This window comes from Rattus norvegicus, chromosome 2, assembly GCF_021556685.1.
Source record: "Rattus norvegicus strain SHRSP/BbbUtx chromosome 2, alternate assembly SHRSP_T2T, whole genome shotgun sequence".
Lineage (NCBI taxonomy): Eukaryota > Metazoa > Chordata > Mammalia > Rodentia > Muridae > Rattus > Rattus norvegicus.
Genome location: NC_141535.1, coordinates 140,793,630 through 140,820,000, shown reverse-complemented (window position 1 = coordinate 140,820,000; position 26,371 = coordinate 140,793,630). Strand labels below are relative to the sequence as shown.

At 44.1% G+C, this 26,371-nt stretch overlaps 2 protein-coding genes across 9 annotated transcripts in view; one reads left to right on the top strand and one right to left on the bottom strand.

Annotated features, from left to right (window-relative positions):
- Positions 1–13,609, top strand: part of LOC102552324 (uncharacterized) — a 29,813-nt gene extending 16,204 nt beyond the window's left edge. Inside the window, exons 6-8 of the mRNA XM_087640384.1 lie at positions 6,786–6,850; positions 7,529–7,634; positions 12,607–13,609. The gene's annotated coding sequence lies outside the window, so the exon portion shown is untranslated. The remainder of the gene's footprint in view (positions 1–6,785; positions 6,851–7,528; positions 7,635–12,606) is intronic.
- Positions 1–26,371, bottom strand: part of Dclk1 (doublecortin-like kinase 1) — a 289,435-nt gene that overhangs the window by 144,372 nt on the left and 118,692 nt on the right. For all 8 annotated transcript variants that reach the window (XM_087635511.1, XM_087635501.1, XM_087635520.1 and 5 more), the window contains exon 4: positions 9,393–9,492. In XM_087635511.1, the coding sequence (XP_087491637.1) occupies positions 9,393–9,492 (100 nt within the window). The remainder of the gene's footprint in view (positions 1–9,392; positions 9,493–26,371) is intronic.

Here is a 26,371-nt window from a genome sequence, read left to right as displayed (position 1 = left end):
GCACGTGCTAGGAAAGTGCTCCAGCACCAAGTCCTATGTGGGAAAGTTCTCAGACAACTGTGACATCAACTCCAACATTGCAAACCAGAGGCAGCCCTCTCCTGTATCCACATAAGGCCTCACAGAGGACAGAAAGCACTCGATGGGAATGATCCAGGAAGAGCGAGTAATGGGACAAGTGGATGGGTATTTTCTACAGTTTACTTTCCCTGGAGCATTTTGTAACAAAGTGCACCCAGCTGCACTGCTTGGCCTGTTGGTTGGGGCATGAGCTGGATGGGTAACTTGATAGATCTGAGTCTGCTCATTTAGATGTTTCCTGTGTAACATCTGAAGCCAATGGGGAAAGGAGTGCTTTAGAAAATACAAACTGAGGCTGTGACAGCCAAAGCTGGAAGACAATGTCACACATTGGGGGAGAAGGCTGGACTCTCTCAGTGTGAATTGCAGAAAAACCCCTAAAGACAACCAAAAGGGGAATTGGCCTTTAATAAACAGGGATGGCCTGGGTGGGTTTTAGGAACCATAGCACCTCTCCCTCCCCTTCCTCCCCTTTGTCTGTTCCATTCAGCATCTCAGGAGGTGAGCAGACATGGCAGGAGTCAACGAGTAGAAGATAGAGAAATCATGGACATCATTGTCCCACAGGGAAGGGATTTGCTATGCTGTGCATTCTGCAGACATGGGAGAGGACGTTCTGCTGTGAAGGTTTGACATATAAAACTACATGTTTGCAGCTCTGAATTAGCCAGGACACTGAGCTAGCAGAGGCCAGACCATTTTTAGCATCTTAGGAACAAGCCGATAAATCTAAAAGGCCAGTGAAGGGCAGATTCAAACAATCCCGTAATCTTTTGTGTTTACTGTGGCTGTAGCCTAAAGTCATGAAAACGTGAGTCACAGCAAAGTAGTGAAGGCTTGGAGGATGACAATTCATTGGTTATTTTTAGCAGGTTGACAGAGGAAATCAGCCTCCATGACTTGAAGACCTGGCAGAGATGGATGAAGGCACCTGCAGGACAGGAGGAGCCTGGACATGGCTGTGGGCTGAGGGAAGAAAGGAGACATAGCCAGTCCACTAGGCCAATGGAACAGGGATGCTGGGAAGATGAGGTCAAAACATGAGAGGACAAGAGAGGAGCAGTCATGCAGTCCTGGCTTCCCTTTGCTAGACGAGGAGAGAGTGGGGAAGAGATGTGAGGGTTTAGAGGCATTTCCTGAAGAATGGAATTTTATAGTGAGTGATTTTGATTCTCCTGATAGGCTGGGAGAAAAGATCCCTATGGATAATGGCAGGTGGTCCTTACCTGGAAGGGCAGGATCTGGGAGAGTGAGTCCATGCTAGGAAAGACCATCTTGCATTCAATAAGAGGGAAGCAGTTATTCTTTCTAGGGCATAGTGTGGTTGGTCTTGTATGACATTGTGGCTGTCATTAACAGAGGGGTGCCACTCGTAGGGTTGGGGAGAAGATGATGGTGGAGACTCATCCTTCCTGCTTTTATGCTCGGTATTGTACTCTGTTGGGTTCTCCACCTTTACAATGCCGCTCTCAGTTACCACACACCGTCAGAAGACGAGGATGGGGACAGAAACGAAAAACGTAAAGTGGCTGCAGGTTTTGCCTAGAGCCTGGGTTTCTGATGCAGAAATTGTTCTCATGGTAGCAAACAGACTCATCTGTGCCTGACCTAGATTCTGTCTCCAAAACACAAAACTCTATCCTGTACAGCACCACAGCAGAGCAGTCAACTAAATCCCAATGTCACCGAGCTCAAAGAAGCCCTATGTTTCTACTCACAATAAAGGTACTTGTGGCCAAGAAAGGTTTCAGCACCTTGCCGTTTTCTTTTCATTTTTATTTAAGCATTTTATACAGTATATTTTTATTATATTTCCCCTCCCCATCTCTTCCCAGACCCTCCCCACCTCTCTACCCACCCAATGTAATGTTCCTTCTTTCTTCCTCTTTATGCCTCAAAAACAAAATGAAAGAAAAAAGAACCAAAAAAAAAAAAAACAAAACAAACCCATAAAATCAAAGTGAACTAATTAAAAACAAAATAAAATAAAAAATGCAATTGCTAAGAGTCAAGTGGGAGCAGAGCCCGCCAGCAGTCACGTCCTCTATTCAGAACTCACATGACCCAGTCCTCCACTCCAAGTAATATCGAGCTGAATTCTACAAGCCAACGCGACGGGAAGTGAAGAGTGATCACCCCGGATTTGACATCCTCCTCTAAGAAGACATTTTTTGTTGGCCTATTCGTTCCTAGAAATAACTTCTGAAACAGAAAATTGTACATCTGGGAGAAATCTGCCCACAAGACTCGTCGCAAACCAGCCTCATAACCCAATTAAAGCTATGAGGAACCGTTGGTCTGCTCTGAGCCATTAGTCATTTTAACATCATACTCTCCCAAAGGTATAAAACCCATGAGAAGCAGCAGAAATACTTAATATTCTGGGTCAAAGGTCAATGCTGAACAGCCTCTGGTACCTTTGAATGTGAGCAGCGTTCAAGGTTAATACGAGACATCATGCCTGATGGCTTACTACCTACTGTTATTTGTCCCTGGCACACTTCCTGCTGCATAATATGCTATAAACTGAATAGTTTGTTGAATAAGTGAATGAAAAATATAGTGAATTTTTGAGAGCAGGAGCTTTAAGTGACTTTATAGGGAAGCCTGATCTTTATCTAAACTTCATTTTTCTCAGTATTTTCAATGTGGTTTCCAATCATCATTAGGTCTTGGATGAAACAGTGGGGCCACTGGAGATCTCTTGAACCAGTGCAGATACACACACACACACACACACACACACACACACACACACACACACACTCTACACACACACCACATACATATACATACACACTCCATACACCCACCCATACACACACACACATACACTCCACACACACATACTCCACACACACACACACACACACCACACACTCCACACTCCACACACACACATACACACACACACACTCCACACTCCACACACACACACATACACACACACCACACACTCCACACACATACACACACACATACACACACACCACACCACACGACACCACACATACCACACACATATACACATACACACACATTCCATACACACAAATACACATATATACATACTACACACTACACACACACACATATACATACTACACACTACACACACATACTACACACACACACACACACACACACACACACACACACACACACACATACACTCATGCACACACTTACTAATCCCAAACTCTGGAATCCTGAAGGTTCGTAGTTTTTAAAGTCTGATTGTTTTTTCTGAATATGCTTTGTTTTAATATTTTAGAGATTCCAAGCAGGGAACAATAGAGCTCCTCAGAGGCCTGCCTCACATCTACTGTGGCACCAAGTGAGAAAAGGGGAATGGAAACCACCTTCTGGTTCTAAGGGACAACAAAAACCACTCTTTGTAGCATCTGAATCCAATGAATTCCCACAAACAAATATGTCTTAGTCTGGCTGCAATCTTCCAGGGCCTTGCTTCAATGGGGGGGGGGGCTGTTTGGAGGTGCTTTGACAGTATTTAATTTGACATTCATTTTAGCCCAGGAGGAGGTGGTAGATACAGCATAGGAAGCAGGATGTGAGACAGAGACATCACACAGATAAAAGGATCTGGAGCTTAGACAAAGCGTGTGCCTTCCGAGGCTAACCCAATGCTGTTTCAGAACCAACAGTTTCAACCCTGTTAGCATCCAGGGATGTGGAAAGTGATGGAGCTCACCCTAATGACTGTCACCTTCTTCAGGTCCCATCCTCTCACTCAGTCATGAGTCCATACAAGCGGTCATGATGGAATGGTTATAGAAACACCTACCAACAGGCATGGGTACCTGACTCCACGGGAGTCTTGATGAGAAGCTTAGGAAATGTCCTGACTACAAAGATTCTCATACCCATGGAAGAACACAGCATTCCACATGGTTATGTCTGGGGGAAAGCTGGACAGGTGTTCTGCTGATACAAGACTATGCATGTGTACACACACACACACACACACACACACACACACACACACACACTTCAGAAGCTCTTCATGTTTTATAGCCTGGTGTCAGATAAATCACCAGGCTGAGTCATAAGAATCTCAAGGTGAAGGCCCTCCTGAGCTTTATGGTGAGCTCATGGCCAGTCTGGTCTACACAGTGAGACACTGTCTCAGGATGAACATAAGAGGGCTGGAGAGGTGGCTCAGCAGTTAAGAGCACTGGCTGCTCTTGAAGAGGACCCAAGTTCAGTTCTTAGCACCCACAAGGCAGCTCACAACCACCTGTAATTCCAGTTCCTGGGGATCTGAGTCTCCACAGGTACTGCATGCATGTAGTGCACAGACATACAGGACAAAAAAACACATGTACACATTTTTTTTCCAAATAGAATACTACACAGCCACCAAAACTTAAGTATATATTTGTTCTATTCTTTAGTTCTATGACCTTTTAAGTGTATACAGATGTGCATATATTTAATTTTTGTTTCATCTCTCTTCAGTAAGAAGACTTGAAATATAGACACACAGTGCACACAGGGAATGGACGCAGTCACACATCTGGCATTAACCCTGCAGTCAACACAAAGCAGTTTTCACATACAGCTGAGAACACTGACCTGTTCCTGGCTGACAGGAGTAGTCTGCTTAGGAACAGCCTTCTCCTGGCTTTTCTTTCCATTGAATCACAGAGCACAGACTCCTGTTTATACTGATTCAATTTTACCTTCTTATCTAGACTGGACTCTCTGCGTTCCTCCCCAGAGACTTCAACTGCTCACCTTGCCATGGTCAGATGAACATTTCTAACATTTCTAAGCCACACAGAACCCAAAGTAGCGCCCTGTAGTGTGATGACCGGTGATTAGGTAGAGGACAGTCCCTACCTGAAGGGAACTAAGAGGCAATTTGAATAGAGATTATTGGATATAAAACTATACATCAGTATCTTTGGACAGGCAATCTAGTCATGAAGACACACAGCCCTGTGCCTGTCAGAACATTCTTTCTCAGCTTAGAGGAAAGGTTTCAAAGGGGCCCTGGCCAACACGATGCTGAAATTCACTGAGAGCCTTATTTTAGCCCATCATGCGAGGGGCAGTGGCAGCTCTGCCCGTAGGAACGCTGCTACTAGACATATTAGTATCATTGCACGAAGCCAAGGACAGTGGAACAAAAGAAGTTCAGGAGGCTGGAGATATGGCTCCGTGGTTAAGATCACTTACTGTTAATGCAGAGGTCCTGGGTCCAGTTCCCAGCACCCACATGGTAGCTCACAACCATCTCTAAGTCCAGTTCTAAGGGATCTGACGCCCTCTTCTGGCCTTTGTGGGCACTGCATAAACACAGTGCACACATACGTACTCAGTACCCTTAGAACAGTTGTAAAACCTTATTTTAATTAGAGAAAATGAATTTGATTCCACTAAAATCGCGATGGCTCTCACCAATTTCTGTTGTGGCCCAAAATATTTTACTTCAAAAAGCCATCTTTAAACCCCAGCTCCTGATACCTGTGAAGTCATTTGGAGAGAGGGTCTTTGAAGGTGTTCCACACTGGATGAGGATAGACCTTTGCCTAACAACTGGTAACCTTGTAGGGAGATGGAAATAGGATAAGCATAGTTACCCACAGGGAAGTAGGGATGCTCCCACAAAACACGGAGGGCAGGACTGCCAACATCAACCACTAACTGGGAGGGGTAGAAAGTCTGCCTTGTACTTCAGAGCAGGCAATTCTCTACCTATGACTTCATTTGGGACTTTTTGCCTTAGTACCTGCAATACAGCAAGTCTCTAGGTTTTCCTGTCACATTTAAAATAATTATTTATAGTTGGTGTCTTAGTCAGGGTTTCTATTCCTGCGCAAACATCATGACCAAGAAGCAACTTGGGGAAGAAAAGGTTTATTCAGCTCACACTTCCACATTGCTGTTCATCACCAAAGGAAGTCAGGACCGGAACTCACACAGGGCAGGAAGATGATGCAGTGGCCATGGAGGGATGTTTCTTACTGGCTTGCTTCCCCTGGCTTGCTCAGCTTGCTCTCTTATAGAACCCAAGACCACCAGCCCAGGGACGGCACCACCCATCTCTCTCTCTGTGACTCTCACTGTGTGTCCTCCTTCTGAATCAGAGAGCAGCTGCCACAAGGGTGGATCTGCCAGCCTCTGCTGGCCTCTCTTTATAGTACTCCGGCCACCTTGATGGATGACACTCAGCTAAAATGGTTACATTCTGAATTAGAGCCAGGAAAGCGTCCCACGAAGAATGTGAAGACGGAAAGAAAGAGCCTCTCTGGCTGTTCACTTCTCATATTGATCCTGCTCTCATGTGGCCCTGAGAATATCTGTTCTGGCATCTGTCTTCATTGGAAAGCTCTTGAGCGATGGCGATGGGAGCTTGCTAGTGGTACTTGGGGGATGTCTCACTCCTAACGGCATCTACACTATAGCTGGATTGATTTCTGCAGATAAAGTAAAAGCACTCGTCGTCTTGCTACACACAGGCACTTCCTGATACCGTTCCATCAAACCTGGTTCTGCACCAGGAAAATATTAATTCTGAAGCCATTTCCACCCATCGCCCCATGTCTTTCAGGAAGTTTGCTGTAGAATTGACCAAATAAAGCATCAATGTTCAGATACCATTTAGTAAGTACAAATGAACTGGGTTTGATCACACTCGGCACGTCTATTAAAAAAAGATTCAAATTTTAATCCATTAGCCCCGGAACACACTGTACAAGCAACAGGAAAATTGCAGTTGTCAAAGTGTGAATTCAGACTCAGGGTAAGTTCATCTAAGGAAGTGAAATCTCAATTTAGATATTTTTTTCCCCTTTAGTCCACTCTCCTGTGCCCACGTGTTTCTCCTAGAATGTGGGAGGACAAGTCACACAGTAAATGTTTCTCACACAGAGGACTGGGTAGGGTTTATTCATCAGTTAAAAGGAAGTGAGGAGCTCAGCAAAATGGTTTGTAGAGCTCTTTCACAGGTCAAAAGATGGCCAGAATATGTATGTGTGTGTGCACTTGTGTATTGCATGCATATATGTGTGTTCACGTCTGTGTGAGTGTACGTAAGCACATGCACACTTGTGTTTTCTTCTAAAACATTTTTACTTATATTTTTTGTGCACAGTGGTATTTTGCCTGCATATATGTCTATGCACCATGTATGTCCCTGTTGCCCCTGGAGGACAGGGCAAGGTATTGGGTTCCCCAGAAATGAAGTTACAGATGGTTGTGAGCCATGCTGTTACTGTTGGGAGCCAGACTTCAGGACCTCTGAGAAAGGAGTGCTTTTAACCACTGGCCCATCTCTCCGGCCCCCACTTGTCTTTTCTTTAGTAAGGTTGGGATAAAGCTAAGGAAGAACCCTGCTACTGAGCTGCACCCTCACGTGTCTCTTGATAATGAGGGGAATTGGTAAAATTGTTTAATGGCAGCCTTCTCTTGTACTTCCCAGAAAAGTCTACCTGCCTGTGGGTGGCTGGAGCCCCAAGACCGAGACCATCTCCTTACCACATCAGCAGCAGTGGACCAGCCAGGCATGACTTCCCAGGATGGGCAAGGTGAGAGAAGTGGGCTGAGGTCTCCCTGATGGCCAGGTAAAAGGAACAGAGGCCTTGCAAACCAGCAGCTGAAAGTAAGCTGTACTCCTGTTCAAACCCAGCAGGCTGTTCTCCATGTCGGAGCAGCAAGCGGGCTTCATTTCGGAGCACATCTGGTGTCCCAGACCACTCTAGCAAAAGCAGCCATTTTCTTTAAATTGAAAGTCAAGGCCGTTTATTTTTCTCAAAACCTGTGCTGTCAGCTCTGCGTTCTGACTGGAAAGGTTTGCTTGTTTCGAGCAATGGCAAAGCCACTTTATTCTTAAACAGGGTGTGAATCTCTCTTCCCCGAGCAAGCCTTGTGGTGAGTGATACATTTACATAAATCCTTGTCCCAAGAGGACATGTGTATCAGTTATGGAGATGGAATATATCTGGAGGAAACTTATTTGGAGGGAAAGAGATGCCAAAGCACTCCCCCAAAAATAGATCTTGTCACATGGTACCTTCATGGCATCTCTATGTACTTCCATTGAGCGCTTTAAGTTTTCATGTGGGAGGGCAGTTATCATTCCCTATGTCATGAATTAGTAAATGTTTAAGTGCATATCACTGCTTTTACACATGAATATATACAATGTATGCATGTATATGAATGTATATATTTCCTGTGCTTCTCAATGGTGAGGGTGTGTCTTGTGAAGTGCATGCTAGGTGAACTAATGTGGTAGGAGCATCGCATAGTCTAGTTAATTAGTAGAATTGTTCGCTATGCTGCGGCTAGGGTGTGCCTGAGCACTGTAGTGGCGGGGGACTGCACCGTGACTGTGATCCATCACTGAAACAACGTCTCTTTGTGGCCCATCATCACATCACAATGTGAGTAGAAACAGGCTTCAGGGTGAGGCCAGGGCAGGGTAACACCTGCCCTTATGTTAAGCACTTCAGGACTGTCAACCTATTTTGTCAACGTAGCAACAGCAAATTCACTTATTACTTTAAAAAATGTCTTCAGTTCTATGGAATTTGAAGTGTCGGTAACTGTGTAACAGTCCCCAACTTTGGATTAAAAGTACAATTCTCAAGGCAGGGCATCCTTAACCGTTATTTCACCTGGGTTGCTGTTCATTTCTGAAATGATCAAAATGATTGCCAGTGCCCCAGAAATAAATCATTCCGAGAATCATAGACTTTTACATTGATTTCCCCATTTATAAGTAACCTGTCTCTTTATCAACTAACCCCTCTTCCTTATCAATCACCCAGGGTCACATTTAGTTCATTAATAGAAGGAAGCTACTGTCCTGACACTTCACAGATGCTTATGACACATAAATTCCAACGGACTTCAGGGAGAATGGGTACCAAACCATTTTCTCGGGCATTAGAGGAAGCCACATGAAAGCTGAGTCTGGAAGCATACTTAGCAGTTTTATGATTACAAATCCGTCCACTATAAATTTTTTAAAGAAAACGTGTAATTAAAAGTGTAGAGATCCACACTGTGCTTCTCTGTAAAGCATCAGTTTGGTTATTAAATGGCTATAAATTAGCCATTAGGGTATATTCTTCCAAACGGATTAACCTTTTCAATTATCATTTCATCTGCTTTCTATATTTAAAAAAAATCAAAGAAATTCAAGATATAGGAGAGACAAGGCAGTAGAGGATCTGAAATTGATTTGGTGGCTTTGGAGTTGACATAATCTTGGCCTGGTGCAGTTCATTTTGAAAAGCTGCCTTAAATTTCCCCTGGTTTTGAACTTTTTTTTTTCTTACCACTTTCATCTAGCAAGAAATCATCCTGGTAACGGAACTTCTCTGGTCCACATGCAATAAAAATGTCATCGTCACCAAAAAAGTCCTGAAGGCACATCACCTACAAGAGAAAAGCATAGCACTCAGCCAGGGGTCCACACAACAGTGATCACAGCACCACCTCCCCCCCTGCATAGACCTCTGCGTAGAGCCATTTCCCTCTAATGGAGTCAACAGGGGGATTTCAAAGTCTTGGCTGTGCATCTGTTATCAGTAAGGAACGAGTTAGTTTCAGGTCTGCAGGAAGGCAGAGAAGGCGACTGGGCGGGTAACTGTCACATTTATGACTGGAAACATCAACAGGCTATGAGGTAAGAGTTCTTTGTTTCCATAACACTGGAGAGTCTGCTACTCAGACCCCAGGGCCCCCTAGCTTCTGAATGTAAGTTCCAAAAGCCAGGAGAGCCGGGTGCATGCACGGTTTTAAGTACAGGTGTGCTCTTGTGGTAATTGACAGCATCGTTTGCTCACAACAACCACTGAGAAAAACAGTTTATTATAATAGCTTGTAGGCCTATTCCGTCTCTAATTGAAATAAACTGAAACCCCTTTATAAGAGGAAGAGTTAGGAAAGAAGGTTTTGGTGAGGTTTGGCTATGAACACTACAGAAACTCTATGTCCTTCTGTCTTGCTGTGTCAAGCACTAAACCTCCCAGCACCCTGCCCCCTCAGTACTGGGGATCAAGTGCAAGGCTTTGTACATTTTAGACTGACACTCAGCCACTGAGCTATGTGTCTACCCTTTGTTTTCTTAGCCCAGAGTTTTACTATGTAGCTCAAGCTAGCCTTGAACAGCCCATCCCCCGCCTCAGCCTCCCTGGTGTTGAGGTTATAGGCCAAAATGACATTCCATCCTGCCACTTCACATTGCGCGATTTTAAACGAGACATGGTTTCGTGGCTCTTCTAGGGGTGGGGAGGCTGAGTATGGAGGACCCCAGTTTGACTTCCAGCCAGAACACCACAGTGACATTCTATCTCAAAAACAAGTACAATGACTTGACGAGGCGTATTGCCAAATAGAACGGTAAGGTAAATGTCACTTTGCAGCGAACTGTGGTTAGCATGACTCATTTTCAAGCTTGAAGATGTTCCTACAGTGTTTCGTTCATGGCTGATGATGGATGCTGCTGAATTCTATCCATTCCCAATTTCCTTTCACCATGTGGGCGAATCACAAGGTGGCTGTAGGTCGTTTCTCTAGAGCTGTGAAACACTGATCAAAAGCAACTTGGAGGAAACCACTTGTCCTGCAGCATAGTTCATCCTTAAGAGAAAGCAAGGCAGGAGCTTGGAGGCAGGAAGTGAAACAGAGACTATGGAAGAATACTGCTTATGTGCTTGCCCCGAGGCTCACGCTACCTTTCTATAGAGCCCAGACCCACCTAAGGATGGCACGTCCCACAGTGGGCTGGGTCTGATAATATCCATTATCAATCAAGAAAGCACCTCATTGCCATCTCACATTGATGGAGGCAATTCTTCAACCGAGGGTCCCTCTTTTTTTTTTTTTTCGGAGCTGAGGACCGAACCCAGGCCCTACCACTGAGCTAAATCCACCCCCCCACCCCCCACCCACCCAGGATCCCTCTTACTAGGTGTTTCCAGTTGGCAACAAAACCCATCAGGGCAGAGCTGACTAAAATAGCCTTTCGAATGGCATTTTCCTCCAGGTGTTTCAGCACCAAAGAAAGACAGGAGTGGAGACTGAGATGCTGATGCCCCGTGGTCATTGTTAGTGTCTCCCTCAGCTGCATTTCGGCTATGGGTGCCTCTGGGGTTTCGCATCTTTGTCTGTCTTTGGTAGCATGCTGTGTCTATCCCGTAGGCGGTGAGTTGGGTGACTATAACATTCTTTGCTGCCCCAGGTGCTATGGCATGTACCGAGGGTCTCTCAGGATGCCTCATTTCCAAATAATGGCTTGGCAGAATTTTTTAGGGGAAATTTCACCAAGGGTTTGATGATCAGCATTAAATATGAATCAGATGTATCCATGCCTGTAAGGGTTTTTTTTCCCTGCCATTTAAATCTTGAGAGCATGGGTGGCAGAACTTCGCTCCATATACCTCCTCTTTCTCTCTCATTCCAAGGCCGACCTCACTTACCTTGACATTCCGACTTTCTCTGTGGGCATTGGTATCTAGTCAACCATTAATGAGGCATATACCTTTAATATACACACTTTTTAAAATGAATGCACGGTAGCACAAATATACAAAATGAGTAAGGCATGGGCTCTCACTCAGGCAAAAACAGAACACCAGTCCCCAAGTGCAGAATGTGCTTAAAGAGGTGGTGGATAGAGCCTGTGCAATCGGAGGTCCTATGTCTGAGTGCCACATGGGCCTATCCAGTCTAACAGGCTCAAAGCCTCATTCTGAACTCTGAGTATTCTTGATGTGTTGAAGTGTACTCAAACCCAAAGAGAAGAGAGGGGATACCAACATTCCTCAACCTGCATTCAGAACCGTTTTTTTCCACAGCAACATACATATAGTGTTCCTTCTCACACCCCTTTTGGGATTTGTGTGGATAGCCACAGGTAAAAGATCCCAGAAACCAGCCTCTTGGCACTCACTGACAATGACAGTGCTTGAGAGACTAAGGCAAGAAGAGTTTGAGACCAGCCTGGGCTGCACAGTGAGATGCAGTCTCGAAATAACACAAACCAACTAAAATGTAGAACTCGAGGAATGCACAGGGAAGGACTACCACTTACTTACTCCCCAGAAACTCATGTTTCCCTAGCAAAATATAGGTATAGTTTATTTGCCGAACATGTTATGATGGGCCTACAGTGCATCAAGTTCCAAGCCAAATACTATATTTTTTTTCAAATCTCTGGTTGGGGGCTGAGAGATATAGTTGTCTATAAAGTTCTTGATACACAAGCACAAGGACCCAAGTTTAAAGAACAGTTACAGTAGAACACTTATAATCCCAGTGTTGGGGAAGCAGAGGTATGTAGAGCCTAATTGATAAGCTTAAAAACAAGGTAGAGGGTGTACCCAAGGAGAAACGGTACCCAAGGTCATTCTCTGTACATGTATCTGTATACTTACAAATATGCACAATATGTGCTCATATGCACATACGCAAAATATAGATCAAAAAATGTTGTTTTCTAAAGGAGCTACATCTTCCTTTCTTCATACTCTACCATTTTCATTACAGGATATCAGGTGACTACTCAGCCACATTCAACTGTGTGTGCATGTTCTTGCTAAGTGGGTAGAAAACCAGCGGGACTACAACATGTTCTAAGTAGGGAGTAGCCAATGGGCTTCCACCATTCTGATGATGACTGTTCACCAAGCTTTCAGCTCAAAGAACACAGCAGACAACAAATGATCCATCTTGGACAGTTTAAGCACAATCCTGTTAGCAAGTGAGAGCTGAAACGTGACGAACTTTTGATGTTCCTTCCAACACTAGGATTCCAAGAATATGAAAAGAACAGAGTGGTTGCTAAAGAAGTTGTCTGTCATCGCTCAGCAGAGAAGAAACGGGAAAGAGTCATTCCGGTGTCAAGTAACATGTACTCATTTAATACTGCTCAAGCTTCGGTGGATGGAATCAATGGGAGTGCTGAACTGTTGGACGCTCTAGGGGTTTCTACTGTGCATCGTTTTGCTTCTTTCCTGCTTAAAACGTCCCACTGGAAAAAGGCAGTAAACTCTGGAGATGAAATTAAAAAAACAAAGCCATTCCTTGTGAGAAACTCCACCCTCTTACCTATAGTCACAATCTAGCTACAGGTTGATTTCCTGCAACATCTCCAAATGTCGGGCAGCCCCAGCCATCTTCCTCATAGCTGCCATCATCATCCTGTCTGCCCAGAGCCCGTCCTCCCCGAGGGACCTTGGCATTTAGCTCTTGTAAAAGTCTGAAACCCTACCCCCTTCTCAGCACTTCATCCTGTTTAATTTCCTTGGTCATCCATTCTCTACTAAAATTTTGAATTCTCTTTGCACAGCTCCGAAACTACCACTGGCTTATAGTCATCAACTTAAGGTTTGCCCTTCGCAGCTGGTATTCCAGATGCCCTCACATCTGTCTCCAGACTAACGGCCATGTCTCCAGTTTTGACCCAGTGTCTAATGAGTAATAAACACTCATGGCTGAACAGAACTTATACTCTAAAATAAAAGCTCCCACTGGTTTTCATTTCCTGACAAAGGGCTTAACCTTTCCTGTTTGTTTTCTATAAAAAAACCCCTATTATGATCCATTCTCACCTAGACTTGGTCTAAGCCCTTCCTGTGGCCCAAGGCTCAGTTGAAGGTTCGAGCCCTACCTTCCCCAACCCCTCCAACCCAAAGGCACACACCCTTGTTCTGAAGCTGTTGGCATCACTTAATACATGTTTACCAACTGCCTATTAATAGCCCGGAGGATATGCATCTGTGTTTTTTTCTCTCTTCTTTTCCAGCCTCTAGACTAACGATCCCTACAACTCCCAACACAGTGTTTGTAGTGAGTCAGTAACTTGCCCAAAGTCACCCACAAAATTTTGTCAAAGGTCTGAGGGGAGCTGTCTGGGATTTTTCTCCCATCTCTCGGCTGTCCAGAAATGAGGCAGAGCAGTATCTCCTGGCGGTGCCTTCTCCCACCCTATGCCCGCACCTGCTCTGGAACATTCCCAAGAGCATAGCACTGGTAACCGCCTGGTTTAGGTGTCAACCCAGCCCTGCCACTCAGCTGGGAACCTCTTTGTACCTCAGTTTATCACATCAATCAATCATTTTAAGGTCTGATGTGTTATGAACGTGAATAGGAACCTCCTCCATACACTTCAGCTATTTTGAGCCAAAAATGTTGCCTTTATTGTTAAAGCAAGCATAAATCAAATATAAACCTACATCAAATGAATTAATTTTTAAAGCAGAACCCACAAGGTTTTATACTCCTAGTTAACCACACCTGCAGGCTTCTTGTCTGAGTAGATCTGAGCAAGATGTGACAAGCGAATGTTCCTTACTGCTAATGGAACAAGAATTTTTGTTTTGTTTGTGTGCTGTTTTATTTTTGTTTTAGCTTTGTCTTGAAATAGGATCTCACTATGTAGACCAGGCTGGCCTCCAACTCCACTTGCCTCTGTCTCCCCCATACTGGATTTAAAAAAAAAAAAAAGATTACTATTTTGACGAAAAACGTACTTTAGATTTGAGTCAAGTAATTGGTGCAGAGCTTACAGAAGCCACAAACACAAACACAAATGTGGCTCTGGCTTCCTTTTGGTTTCCCTGGTTTGAACCTTTGAAGACTCATTTGCACCTCTGTTCTCATCTGGGACTAAAATAAGAGTTCCATGAACCATTGTTGCAGAAGCTCAGGGGTGCTAGTGTCACTAACCCTTAGATTTGTGGGAACCACAGATTTCTATCTTTTGAGGAAAGCACCCCATTGGCATGCCCGCATTATAAACAAGATTCTATGTGGCTCACATGCAGGCAGAGAGGATGAGATCTGTTTCCAGCACACTGCTTACGTTCTGACCGTGGATATTTGGTTCTTATCTGGTGTTTCGGTTATTCTGTGGAAATTTAACTCCAAAGGAAGTCCCATGTTCATGCTGAGATTTTCTCTTGGATGGTGCTCAGGACAGTATGGAAGCTAGCACACCTCAAAACGCACAGGTGCGTATGACTTTCAAATGTGCTAAGAGGAAAAGAAAAAAAGCCACGGAGTGTGCCGATGAGAGCTAGGGACCAGGGATCAGGATATCCCATTTCCAGAGCTACAGTCATCTGGGAAGATGAAGTTCAGTTAAGGAAACGCCCTCATCCGATTGGCTGTCTGATGGTACGTAAGTCTGTGCCGCACTTTCTGGATTGATAATTGATATGGGAGGGTTCGGCACCCCATAGTTATGGCTCCCAGGTGGCCCCAGGCTGTATACGAGAGCTGGCTGAGCAAGCCAGGAGGCCAAGCCAGTTGAACGGCTTTCAGCCATAGTCTTTGCTTCAGTTCTACCTTCAGCTTCCCTCGGTGACAGACTACGATCTGTAAGATTCAATAAGCTCTTTCCTCTCCAAAATGGCTTTGGCCAGTGTTTCACCATGGCAACAGAAAGCAAATCTAAGCTCTAAGCTCACTTGCTGTAAGAAATTTGGAGGCGTTAATTAAATAGTCTTATCAGTTTCTGCATTGCTTTTAACACACTGTACCTGATAATTAAGTGTGTGTGTGTGTGTGTGTGTGTTTGTGTGTGTGTGCACGCGCGCGTTAGCACGCATGCTGTAGCATCAAGAGCTTCTGGTCACTATCGCTGTGATGAAACGCCATGACCAAAAGCAACTTGGGGGCTTGGTATCTCATTCACAGTTCTGTATGACAGCTCATCATCAAAAACAGTGAGGGCAGGAACTCGAGCAGGGCAGGAGCTGAGGCAGAGGCATGGAGGGAGCTACTAACTGGCTTGCTCCTGGTGGTTCGCTCAGCCTGCTTTTCATAGAACCCAGGACCACTGGCTCAGGGATGCCACCATTACAGTGGACTGTGCCTTCCCACATCAATCACCAAGTAAGAAAATGCCCTACAGGTTTGCCTGGGGTTCCCTCTTCTCCAACGACTTGTGTGAGGTTGACATACAACTGGCCAGCAAAGCCTCCCAGCATGGTGTATTGGGAGTTAGTACAGATGCCATCAGACACCCGCCTGGTGGCAGGTCCTTAGGTTACTCAGGGCATGGTGCGACCTCAGCTCCTCCCATCTCTCTGGCTCCTTAGCCACAGCTTTGCTTTCCCATGGTCCCACTGGGGCTGACACACAGCTTCAAAGACCCCAAAGCAACCACCTATGTCCTGAATCCTCCCAAGCTGTAAACCCAGATCAACGTTTTCTCTATAGAAGTTGATTGTGTTAGCCACACCGTTGAGAGCACTAAATTACACTGCGGTCACATAAACCCCAATGTGTAGATAAAGAAGACAGAGTAGGATAGAATAGAAGACAAGAAGGAATTTGAATTCAGGTCAGTCGGAATTCAAATGCAGGCTCTTAACTGCCAATCTACAGCAAAATAAGTCCTTTTAAACCCACAGAAACCCACACCCTGGCATGTATGTCTCAGACATTTCAGTTGATCGAACAGTTACTATAAGTAGTTATCACATATACTTTACATTAGCAGTAAAAGCAAGCGTCTAATAAGAACACTTGCTTTTTCTTTAAAATAATTTGAATTGTTTCTTTGGCTGGAGGAGAGCACGTTTCTTTTTCTAGCTATGAATTCACGCCTTTTCCACTGGCTCATTATGGCAGCACATTCGTCTCAGGGGACAGATGTGTACCGAGGAAACAAAACCATGCAGACAAACATGGACTTCTCGGCTCTGCTTCCGGTCTGAGTCGCTCTGCAAGGGCAAAGATTGAAACAAAGGCAGTAAAGGCATCTGCTGGTTACACATTTCTAAATCGGGACCACGGAACCCATTGCCCCTCACTGGAGTGTGGTCTCCATGGCAACAAAGACAGCAGGAAGCTGGCCTAGATTCTTATCAGGGGGCCTTAGCAAGGATATTTTCTTTACAAGAGCGCCCTCTGCAGACCAAATGGAGGATAGCCCTCAGACATCACTGGAAGCTGAGGAGGATCCTTTAATTCCTTAGAGATCATTGTAAAAAATAAACACAAACCAGCATAAAAATGGAAGCCAAGAAATTCAGTCCATTTACTGAACTCGTTGATTATGGTAAAATCCTTTAATTTTCTTCTCAAATATTTATGGGCAATTTTCACCTTTCCTGGTACAGTAGACATAAAAGTTTTATTGCTCATGTTTTAAAGATCTGTTTACACTTTATTGGTGTGCATGTGTGTCTGTGGAGCTGGAGTTCGAGGCAGTTGCCTGACATGGGCGCTGGGAATTGAACTCTAGTCCCCTGCAGGTACAGTTAACTGCTGAGCCATCTCTCCAGACCCTGTCGCTCGCATCCACTTCTACTTAGGGAAGAGAAATACTGTTTTGTAAAGTTAAAAAGTGTTCCCTCTTTGTGACTTGAGAGGCTATATCAAAGGGAACCATAATTCACGATGTGACCATTACAAACATCTTTCAAGTAAAATGTGGCACATGCAGGCTCCTCGTTCTTTAAAACAAAACAGATAGGGTATCTATCGCTCTCCCGTTTCGTCCCACGCTTAGCCTCTATTCTGTGCTAACACTCGGTGTTCTTGTACAATATGGTGTTGTAAATTAGCTATTATGAACTTTTCTCTTTATAATCGGTTATGCAATGTGTCTACAATTCATTATGTACTTACACAAAAGCTTTATAAAGTGCTATTTTCATAAAATATACCATCATTGCATTTTTATCTTCCCATTTCTTTGATGATAAACTTGTGCAAATGGTAACACATTTTATAATAATTCTTCCTAACAAAACTTTCAACTTAAAAAATTACAATTTTTCATTCCTGGGCTTGGGGGGATGGCATAGTTGGTCGAGAGCTTGCTATACAAACAGGAGGTCCTGAAGAAATCCTTAGGACTGGTGTATAGTAAGGTCAGCATAGCCTCATGCTCCTGGAGTCCCAGCACTAGGGAGGCAGAGGCAGAGCTCTGAAGCGCTGTCCAGTCTGTCCAGCCCATTCAGTGAGCTCCAGGTTCAACAAAAGATCTTGCCTCAAAAAATAAGGTGGACAGTGGTTCAGTGTGTGTGTGTGTGTGTGTGTGTGTGTGTGTGTGTGTGTGTGTATGTGTGTGTGGTGTGGTATCAGTGTGGTGTGTGGTGTGTATGTGGTATGTGTGTTTATGTGTGGTGTGGTATATGGTTTGTATGTGTGTTATGGTGTGTGTGAATGGCATGTGTGTGATGTGTAGTGTGTGTGTGTGGCATCTGTGTGTGTATGGTGTGGTGTGATGTGGTGTGTGTGTGTATGGTGTGGTGTGGTGTGAGGTGTGTGTGTATGTGGTGTGTGTGTGTCTATGTGTGTATATGGTGTATGTGTGTGTGTGTGTGTGTGAGAGAGAGAGAGAGAGAGAAAGAGAGAGAGAGAGAGGTGTGTGTGAGAGAGAGGTGTATGTGTGCTGTGTGTTTATGTAGGTGTGAGTGGTATGTGTAGTGTGTAGTATGTGTGTGGTGAGTATAGTGTGGTGTGGTATGGTGTGGTGTGATGTGTTGTGTGTAGTGTGTCTGTGTTGTATGTGTGAGGTGTGTGTGTGTTGTGTGTGTATGGTGTGGTATGTATGGTATGTTGTATGGTGTGTGTATGTGTGGTCTGTGTGTGTTGTGTGTCATGTGTGGTGAGGTATATGGTTTGTATGTGTGTGAATGGTATGTGTGTGTGGAGTGGAGTGTGTGCGGTATGTGTGTGTGGCGTCTGTGTGTGTATGGTGTAGTGTGGTGTGTGTGGTGTGATGTGGTGTGTATGTATGTATATGTGTGTATGTGGTGTCTGTGGCGTGTGCGGTGTGCAGTGTGTGTGTATGGCATGTGTGTGATGTATGGTATGTGTAGTATGGTGGTGTGTGTGTGTGTGTGGTGTGTATATGGTGTGTGTTGGGGGGATGGTGTGTGTGTGATGTGTGTATGGTGTGTGTGTATGGTATGTATGTATAGTGTGTGTGTGTGTGTGTGTGGTGTGGAGTGTGTGGTATGACGTGATGTGTGTGTGGTATGTGTGATGTGTAGTGTGTGTGCTATGTGTTATATTTGATTGTGTATGTGCTTGTGTGTCTCAGTGCAGCACTATGCTCTATCACTCTCTGCCTTGCTCACTTAGTCCTGTCTCTCACTGAACCTGCGTGGTGGCCAGCCAGCCTGTGCAGTCCTCCTATCCCTACCTGCCATAGCAGGAGGGTTACAGGCATGCCTGGGGTCCTGCCAGCCCTGTGCATGACTGCTGACATTCCTAACACAAGTCCTCATGCTCGAAAAGCAGTTCTTACCCACTTGGCCATCTCCCCTCGTCATTCTTTTTTCAATATGGCAGCAATTTCAAGAGAGAAAAAAAGATTGTAGAATTAAAAGTATCTTCAATCATTCACCGAGTGTGTACTCGGTGGCTCTCCTTTCTGCAGACATCAGATAGAGCTGGTCACATCCAGTCTTCCAACCTGCACAGCCTTAAAGCAAAAATCAGTCTTTTATAGACTTTGACCAAAGACAAGCAGGTGCCAAATGACTGGTCCTTTACTATTTAATTCTGTTTAATTTTAAAAATAACTGATGGTACCATTTACAATTATTTGATTTATTTTCTTAATTTTCTTACCTTACAGTAGTGTGAAGGCATTATATATCCAGGTAGAAATGACCTTGGCCTACACTGACTGCATGCAAGATTATGGCGGAGACCCATTGGACCACTGATTATAACTTTGAATAGATTATTCATTAAGTTACATGGTGCTGAACATTTTATGATAGCATAGGTTTTGTGTTTGTTAAATGGCTTTTCTCAAAGGTAGGGCACTGTAAGTGTTCTGAGTACAGATGTGCCAGGCTAAGCAGTGTATGAGGTCTGTTAGTATATGTAGTATACTACATATGCAATACTAGGGGGCTTAAAAATTCCCAGGCTGCCATCCCACCATGATTCAATGGGAGTCCACACTGACATTTCTCCTTTTCATGTGTCTTTCTTGGTCCATGTGGGTTATCCTAACAAAGTATCATTGACAAGGTAGCTTAGAAATAACAGAAATTTATTTCTCACAGTTCTGGAGTTTTTGAAGCTTTTAAGGCCCAGGTACAAGCTGACTCAGGGTCCGATTTCCATACAGACTGTTTCTTTTCACATTAGCCTCACCTGATGGAAGGTCCTAGCACCCAACCATGAGCGCCCTCAAAGGTCTTCATTCTATAACCATTAACTCAGTTGGGAGGGGGTCAGGATTCCAGTTTATGAGTTCCCTAGGCTAAAGCACTGTGCAAAGTGACCTCCAGCAACAAGCAGTGGGCTCTGACGCTACTACGGGCTTCATCCTGGGAGGCTATTCAGCACCTTTCCTCATGTATTAAATTCAAATTTTAAATTTTGTTCTTGTGTATGTGTGCCTCTGTGTGCATCCACAGGTTTCATAGGACAGCTTTGGGAACTGGTTCTCCCTTTTCACTATGGGATCCAGGGATAGAGCTTGGAGCACAATGCTAGAACGGCAGGAGCTTTTGCCAGTGGAGGCATCATGCCTGCCCTGCCTTCTTATATTTAAGTGCAACTACTGGTCATATTCTTGGGGGATGTGATAAGACAATGCCTGGTTTTGTCTTGTTAAATGGCTTTCAGAGAACCCAAAGTATGGCCATATTTACTGTTCATGTTGCTGGCATCAGTAGGGGACAATGGATAGGTATCTGTATTGGGCATCGTTCTGGGTTATTTGGATCTATTGTTTAAGAAAAGAAGAGCACCATCTGCCCTGGAATAGCTAGGAATGAAAGCAACGGGAACTAGGGTTCTCTTCCAAACCTTCCAGTCTTTGACAAGAGTCAAAGACTGTTCCCATGTTTGGCTTCTCCTACTCCTTTAGTGCTGTCTGCCACATTGTTAGACACTTAAATACTGTGCCATTAGACATGATTTCATGGAGGAATTAACTTATAGGCCAGTGTGGTGGTTTGAATATATGTGGCCCATGGGAAGTGGCACTATTAGGAGATGTGGCCTTTTTGGAATGGGCGTGGCCTTGTTGGAGGAAACGTGCCACTGTGTAGGCTGTCACTGAGGACTCCAGTGCTCAAGCTCTGTCCAGTGTGAAAGAGTAGTCTCCTCCTGGCTGTCTTCCGATCAAGATGTAGAACTCTCAGCTCTTCCAGCATCAAGTCTGCCTGCAAGAGGCCATGTTTTCCACCACAATGATAATAGACTGAATCTCTGAACCTGTAAGCCAGCCCCAATTAAATGTTGTCTTTATAAGAGTTGCCTTGGTCAAGGTGTCTCTTCACAGCAATGAACATCCTAACCAAGACAACCAGGAAGGTAGAAACGATTTTACAGTAATCTTTTTGAAAGCTGGTATAATCAATCTTTGATATGAACTCAAAAGCAAACTCCTATCAGTTATGTAAGGTCTGGTGTTCAAAAATGGTAGCCACACCCAGGAATTGTTCAATCAGATATTTGAATATTTTAACAGTCTTGATTGGATTCAGATTATCCAGTCAGGGCTAGGACAGAATTAAATCTTTAATCCTACACTGAGAACATCTCTCAAATGATTCATGAACACAGGTAGCTGGGAGAGTGGCCTGGCTTCAAATGAGGCAGTTGTCTCTTTAAAGTTATGCAAACCCATATGCAAAGATTTTTCTGGCCTGGATTCCATCCAAGTGGTGTTTGATCTGTAGTTCAAAAATAGTTCCACCTTAGAAGAGATTTTTTTCAAACGTTTCTTCTTTTATAAATGCTTGTTTTATGATCCTGTGGGTGTGAGGTTGTCACCTGTAAAAGGCAAGGTGAGGACAAAGAACCGATGTTCTGAAATAACCCGAACAAGCTTAGAAGGAGCTCAAAGATTCCATTACTCACATAGGCTCAGAGTCAAATGGACTGACAGCCCAGAAAAGGAGTCACCAGTTAGCTATTATAACCTGCTCGTTGGTGGTCTTGCCATGCCAGTGAAGACACACAGGGCAGGTGTCAAACCCAGAGAACAAAACACAACCACAGAATCTGTGTGTGGCAATGTCCTCAAGTAGAGTTATCAGAGAGTTAAATTTCTTTTTAAACGTGTTCTGTCTCTCTACTTTAACTGCTGACACGGGATCTTGCCCAGAATGCTGCCCAGGCTGGCTTGAAATTTATGATCGGCTCTGTCTAACTCAGCTTCAATTGCCAAGTTTGCAGTGACCAAATTGCTCTGTGATGATAACTTTCCCCGTCTCACTGCCTCCATTTTAACTTTTTGTTCCCTTCCTTCTAGGGCCTTGGACATGCTAGGCAAGTGTTTTATTATTTTTTTTATCTTGAGACACCATTTCACTAAGTAGTCCTGGTTGGCAATGATCTCACTCTGTAGCCAAAGCAGGCCTCACATTCATGAGCCTCCTGTACAGTTGATAATATTTCGGCCAGCAAGCCCAACAGCAAATGTCCTTCGGTAAAAATCAGATTCTTATTGAAGTTCTGCAAGAAACTATCATTAAAAGTATTGATATATATGTGAAAGATAAAAACATAATCACTTTTTCTTGTGTGTGTCTGTGCACTGGTTTATTGTCCAAGGTCTCATACAATAACATCCCCCAAACCACAGATTTGTGTTCCTGGCAGGAATATTTATAAATGTTGCTTGACATTAAAGCATAGACCTGGTTGCTTTAAATATCTCTCTCTATATATATGTATTTCCAACTTTCTTGTCTGAGTATATAGCCTGACACTAAAAGAGATTTTTTATACAATTCAAATTAGTTTTCTCAAATGATGAATTCCAAGTGACAATTATTCCATAGAGCTGATAATTCCAGAATGATGGTTAGCAACACCACCATCACCATCACCATCACCACCAGCACCGTCAGCACCAGCATCACAGTCCCATGACCAACAACACTCCCAGAAGCCCTGCTGCCATCACTACCACCATCACCACCATCTCTGTCATCACCACCATTTCCATCCTCACTGCTATCATAGCTGCTACCACCACCACCACAATCAAAGCAACCGTCACCACTGCCATCACTGCCACCACTGTCATAGCTATCACCATCACCACATTGCTACACACCATCGCCATTATAATCATCATCATCACCATCACTACCCTGCCATCATAGTCACTGCTTATATCACCAGTGACACTACCATAGTCTCCCCCATCATCCCTACCACCACCACCTCTCCTATCACCTGAGCATGCCATAACCCCCTCTTATGATTTGATAACCACCACATCTGCTATTAGCCCGACTGCCACCATTGGTCACTACCTCTCTCCCCCTGTCATTACCATGATTGTCATTGTTACTTACAGTGAGCCACCTCATAAACTTTTGAAGTATAGCATGTGTTTGATCAATGCTCTGAGAGCACAGTCTTTTGCCTCTTGATTATTCTATGTGGCTAGTGTTCTGCTCGCTGGGCACTTCTTAGTTTCTAATTGGTATAATCATCCCAGTAGGAATTAGTACAAAGTAAAGATAAAATGATATTAGAAATAAATTATATGTTTTTAACCCGTGGTCATATGTAGCTGGCATATATATATGTATATATGTATATGTATATATACATGTATATATGTGAAAATATTATTGAAAGATTCTACTAAAAGGTATCTGAGAGTCAATCAATCTACAAATGGAAACACTCTCGAACTATTGGAGTAATAGTGCTATTTTGCAAGATTGCGTTTGCATCTAAGAAGGGCTGATGAAAAGGTGAGAAAGAGATGCCAACAGTAAGATTTTTAAAAAGCATGAGTAGCTTGGAATTGGGTTGGTGTAAAGACCTTATGATTTCATGGTAATGCTGATCTAGAATGTAGTTATGATCACAGGCTTGGAGCTATCCTTTCTCAGTGACCTCCAAACATGGTAGATGTGAGGAGATGGCTCAGTCAGTAAAGTGCTGGCTGCACATGCATGAGGACCCGTATCACTGCTGGGCACAGTGACATGCACTTGTAATCCCAGTGCCAGGGGAATAAGGACAGGCTGATCCTAGGGCTCACTGGGTGTAGGTTGATGTCATTATGCAGGTGAAGGCAGGTATAGGATAGAACGAGGTCTGTCATTGGACAAGAAGGAAGGATGGGTGGGAGAAAAGTTTCAGAGGAGGAGGAGACTGGATTGAGAAGGAAGAGCAGCAGGAGAAGCAACATGGGAGCAGATATGAATGATCCTCACGATGATCCTTAATAGATACATACAGGCTGTTATGAATATTCCTAAGGGATGGGTGTGTACAGGATTTTGTGTGTCTCGATGAGCAATCTATATCTTACTGAGGTGGGCAATTATATCTTATCAATTGGATCAGAGGTTATTGTGTTGTGTGTTCTTTCATGTGGTGATTTAATTGAGTTCAAGAGAGTGTATGGCCGCAGGACACATTGGACCCACCATGGAATTGGGATGTATATGTTTGGCATGGTGGCAACCTGCCTTAGGAACTAGATGGGTAGAGAGATTGTTGCTGGGCTCAGAGAGTAGCCAGCGGCAGTGTGATATGGGATGGAGCCTAGCGGGTGAGAGGTTTGGTTGACTGAGATGACAATATCCCACAGATGCCATATGGCCCTATGGTGCCAGCACTAGTGTGGGTTAAAAGAAACCTTTTAAAAATATACAACCAGGCCAACTGCCTAGTCAGCATCATCGTTGAGTTCTAGGCCAGTGACAGACCCATGGTAGGAACAAGGTGGGCAGTTCCTGAGGAGCAGTAGCTGATGTCCTCTGGCTGCCACATGCATGCACACTTACACACACATTCATAGACACAAGAGTGAATTTGTCACTATTTCTTTTGTCTCAGTCCGTGTTGTGTACATGAGAGTCTGCTCTAAACCTCAGAGTTGCATGAGTACCACAGGGCCGGCTGCCCTGTCCTCAGAGTGTGTGAATTGAAGGAGAGACGCTTCCTGCCTACGGAAGCCTGGCAGGAGAAATGCCCTGTAAAGAGGGCCAGGCATAATAAAACACAGCAAAGGAGCCCATGAATGGCCATCAACACATAGAAAATGGATGGGGGCTGCACTAAACTATGGCACTCTTTGTCCTTTTAAGTAAGGTGGTTCAAGACTTGTAACAAATTAGCCCAGATTGATTGTTTTCCTAAAGGAAAGCACAATTGGGCTTTTTACTTGAAAATCTCTCACCTGTATAGGCTGAGTTCTCTTGTCTCTCTGTCTCTCTGTCCTCTCTCTCTCTCTCTCTCTCTCTCTCTCTCTCTCTCTCTCTCTGTGTGTGTGTGTGTGTGTTTCTCTATATGTGTGTTTACGGGTGTGTATACATGCACATGCATGTCTATGTACTATGATGTGTTCATGACAGTCAGAGGACAGCTTGCAAGAGTACTGTCTCCCTCTATCATGTGGTCCCTGGGATCAAATGCAGGTCCTCAGGCTTGAAGGCGGGCACCTTTACTGAGCCATCCCACTGGAGTGGAAACCTGATTTTTTTTAATGCAGGCAACAAATGTATTTTTATGCACGCCATCTCACGCTCCAAATAAAACATACCTATGACCCAGAAAGGACTCATGGACTTGCAGAACAATATTGGGGTTTTGGATTCCACTCTCAATTGCCATTGGTTGTGCTTACTAAAGAAAAGGATACATCCAAGCACATTAAAAAAAACAATGTCAAGTTTCATATATGCTTGTGTATGTGTACATATGTGTGTGGTGTGTATAGCCATAAAAGCTTATGTTGAGGTCATGGTGTGTATGTGTATATATGTGTGTAAAGGGGGTACATATGTGTAGTATGTACATGTACGTGTATATATGTGTATGTGGTATGTATAAACCACAAAAGTTGGTGTGAATTTGCCAACTATAACTGTTTTCTGTGTCTTTTCTTCTTTTACCTAGATTTTCCCATCATCCCTTTTCTCTGCCACAAAATTTCAGCATAAACATTACCAGTGCAATAGAGATGGGACAAAGTTAGCCTTCACCATAAAAGCTCAGAGTCCCAGTGCACTCTGGCTGCAGTGTCGGGGATCGTTTCAAAGCTCTCATTTTCATCTTTGTAGTAAAAAGTCTGTCGTTAACCATACAAAGCAGCCACTTGCAGTAATTTCCCTCACGGCCATCTTCTCTGCTCAGGTGTGGAACACACTGCAGGTCTCCTGAAAGCCATTAAAAACACGAGCTCCAGCTGAGAAAAAGTGAGTCATTGAAAACACAATGGCCTGGGAAAGTAGCCTTTGGGCCTAAAACATCAAAGCGAGAGGATAGAAAACCACCTGTACAGACAGTTTCTAGTGGTTGGTTCTTGTTTATTGGTTATCTAGAGTGTCAGGAGTAAGTGGAA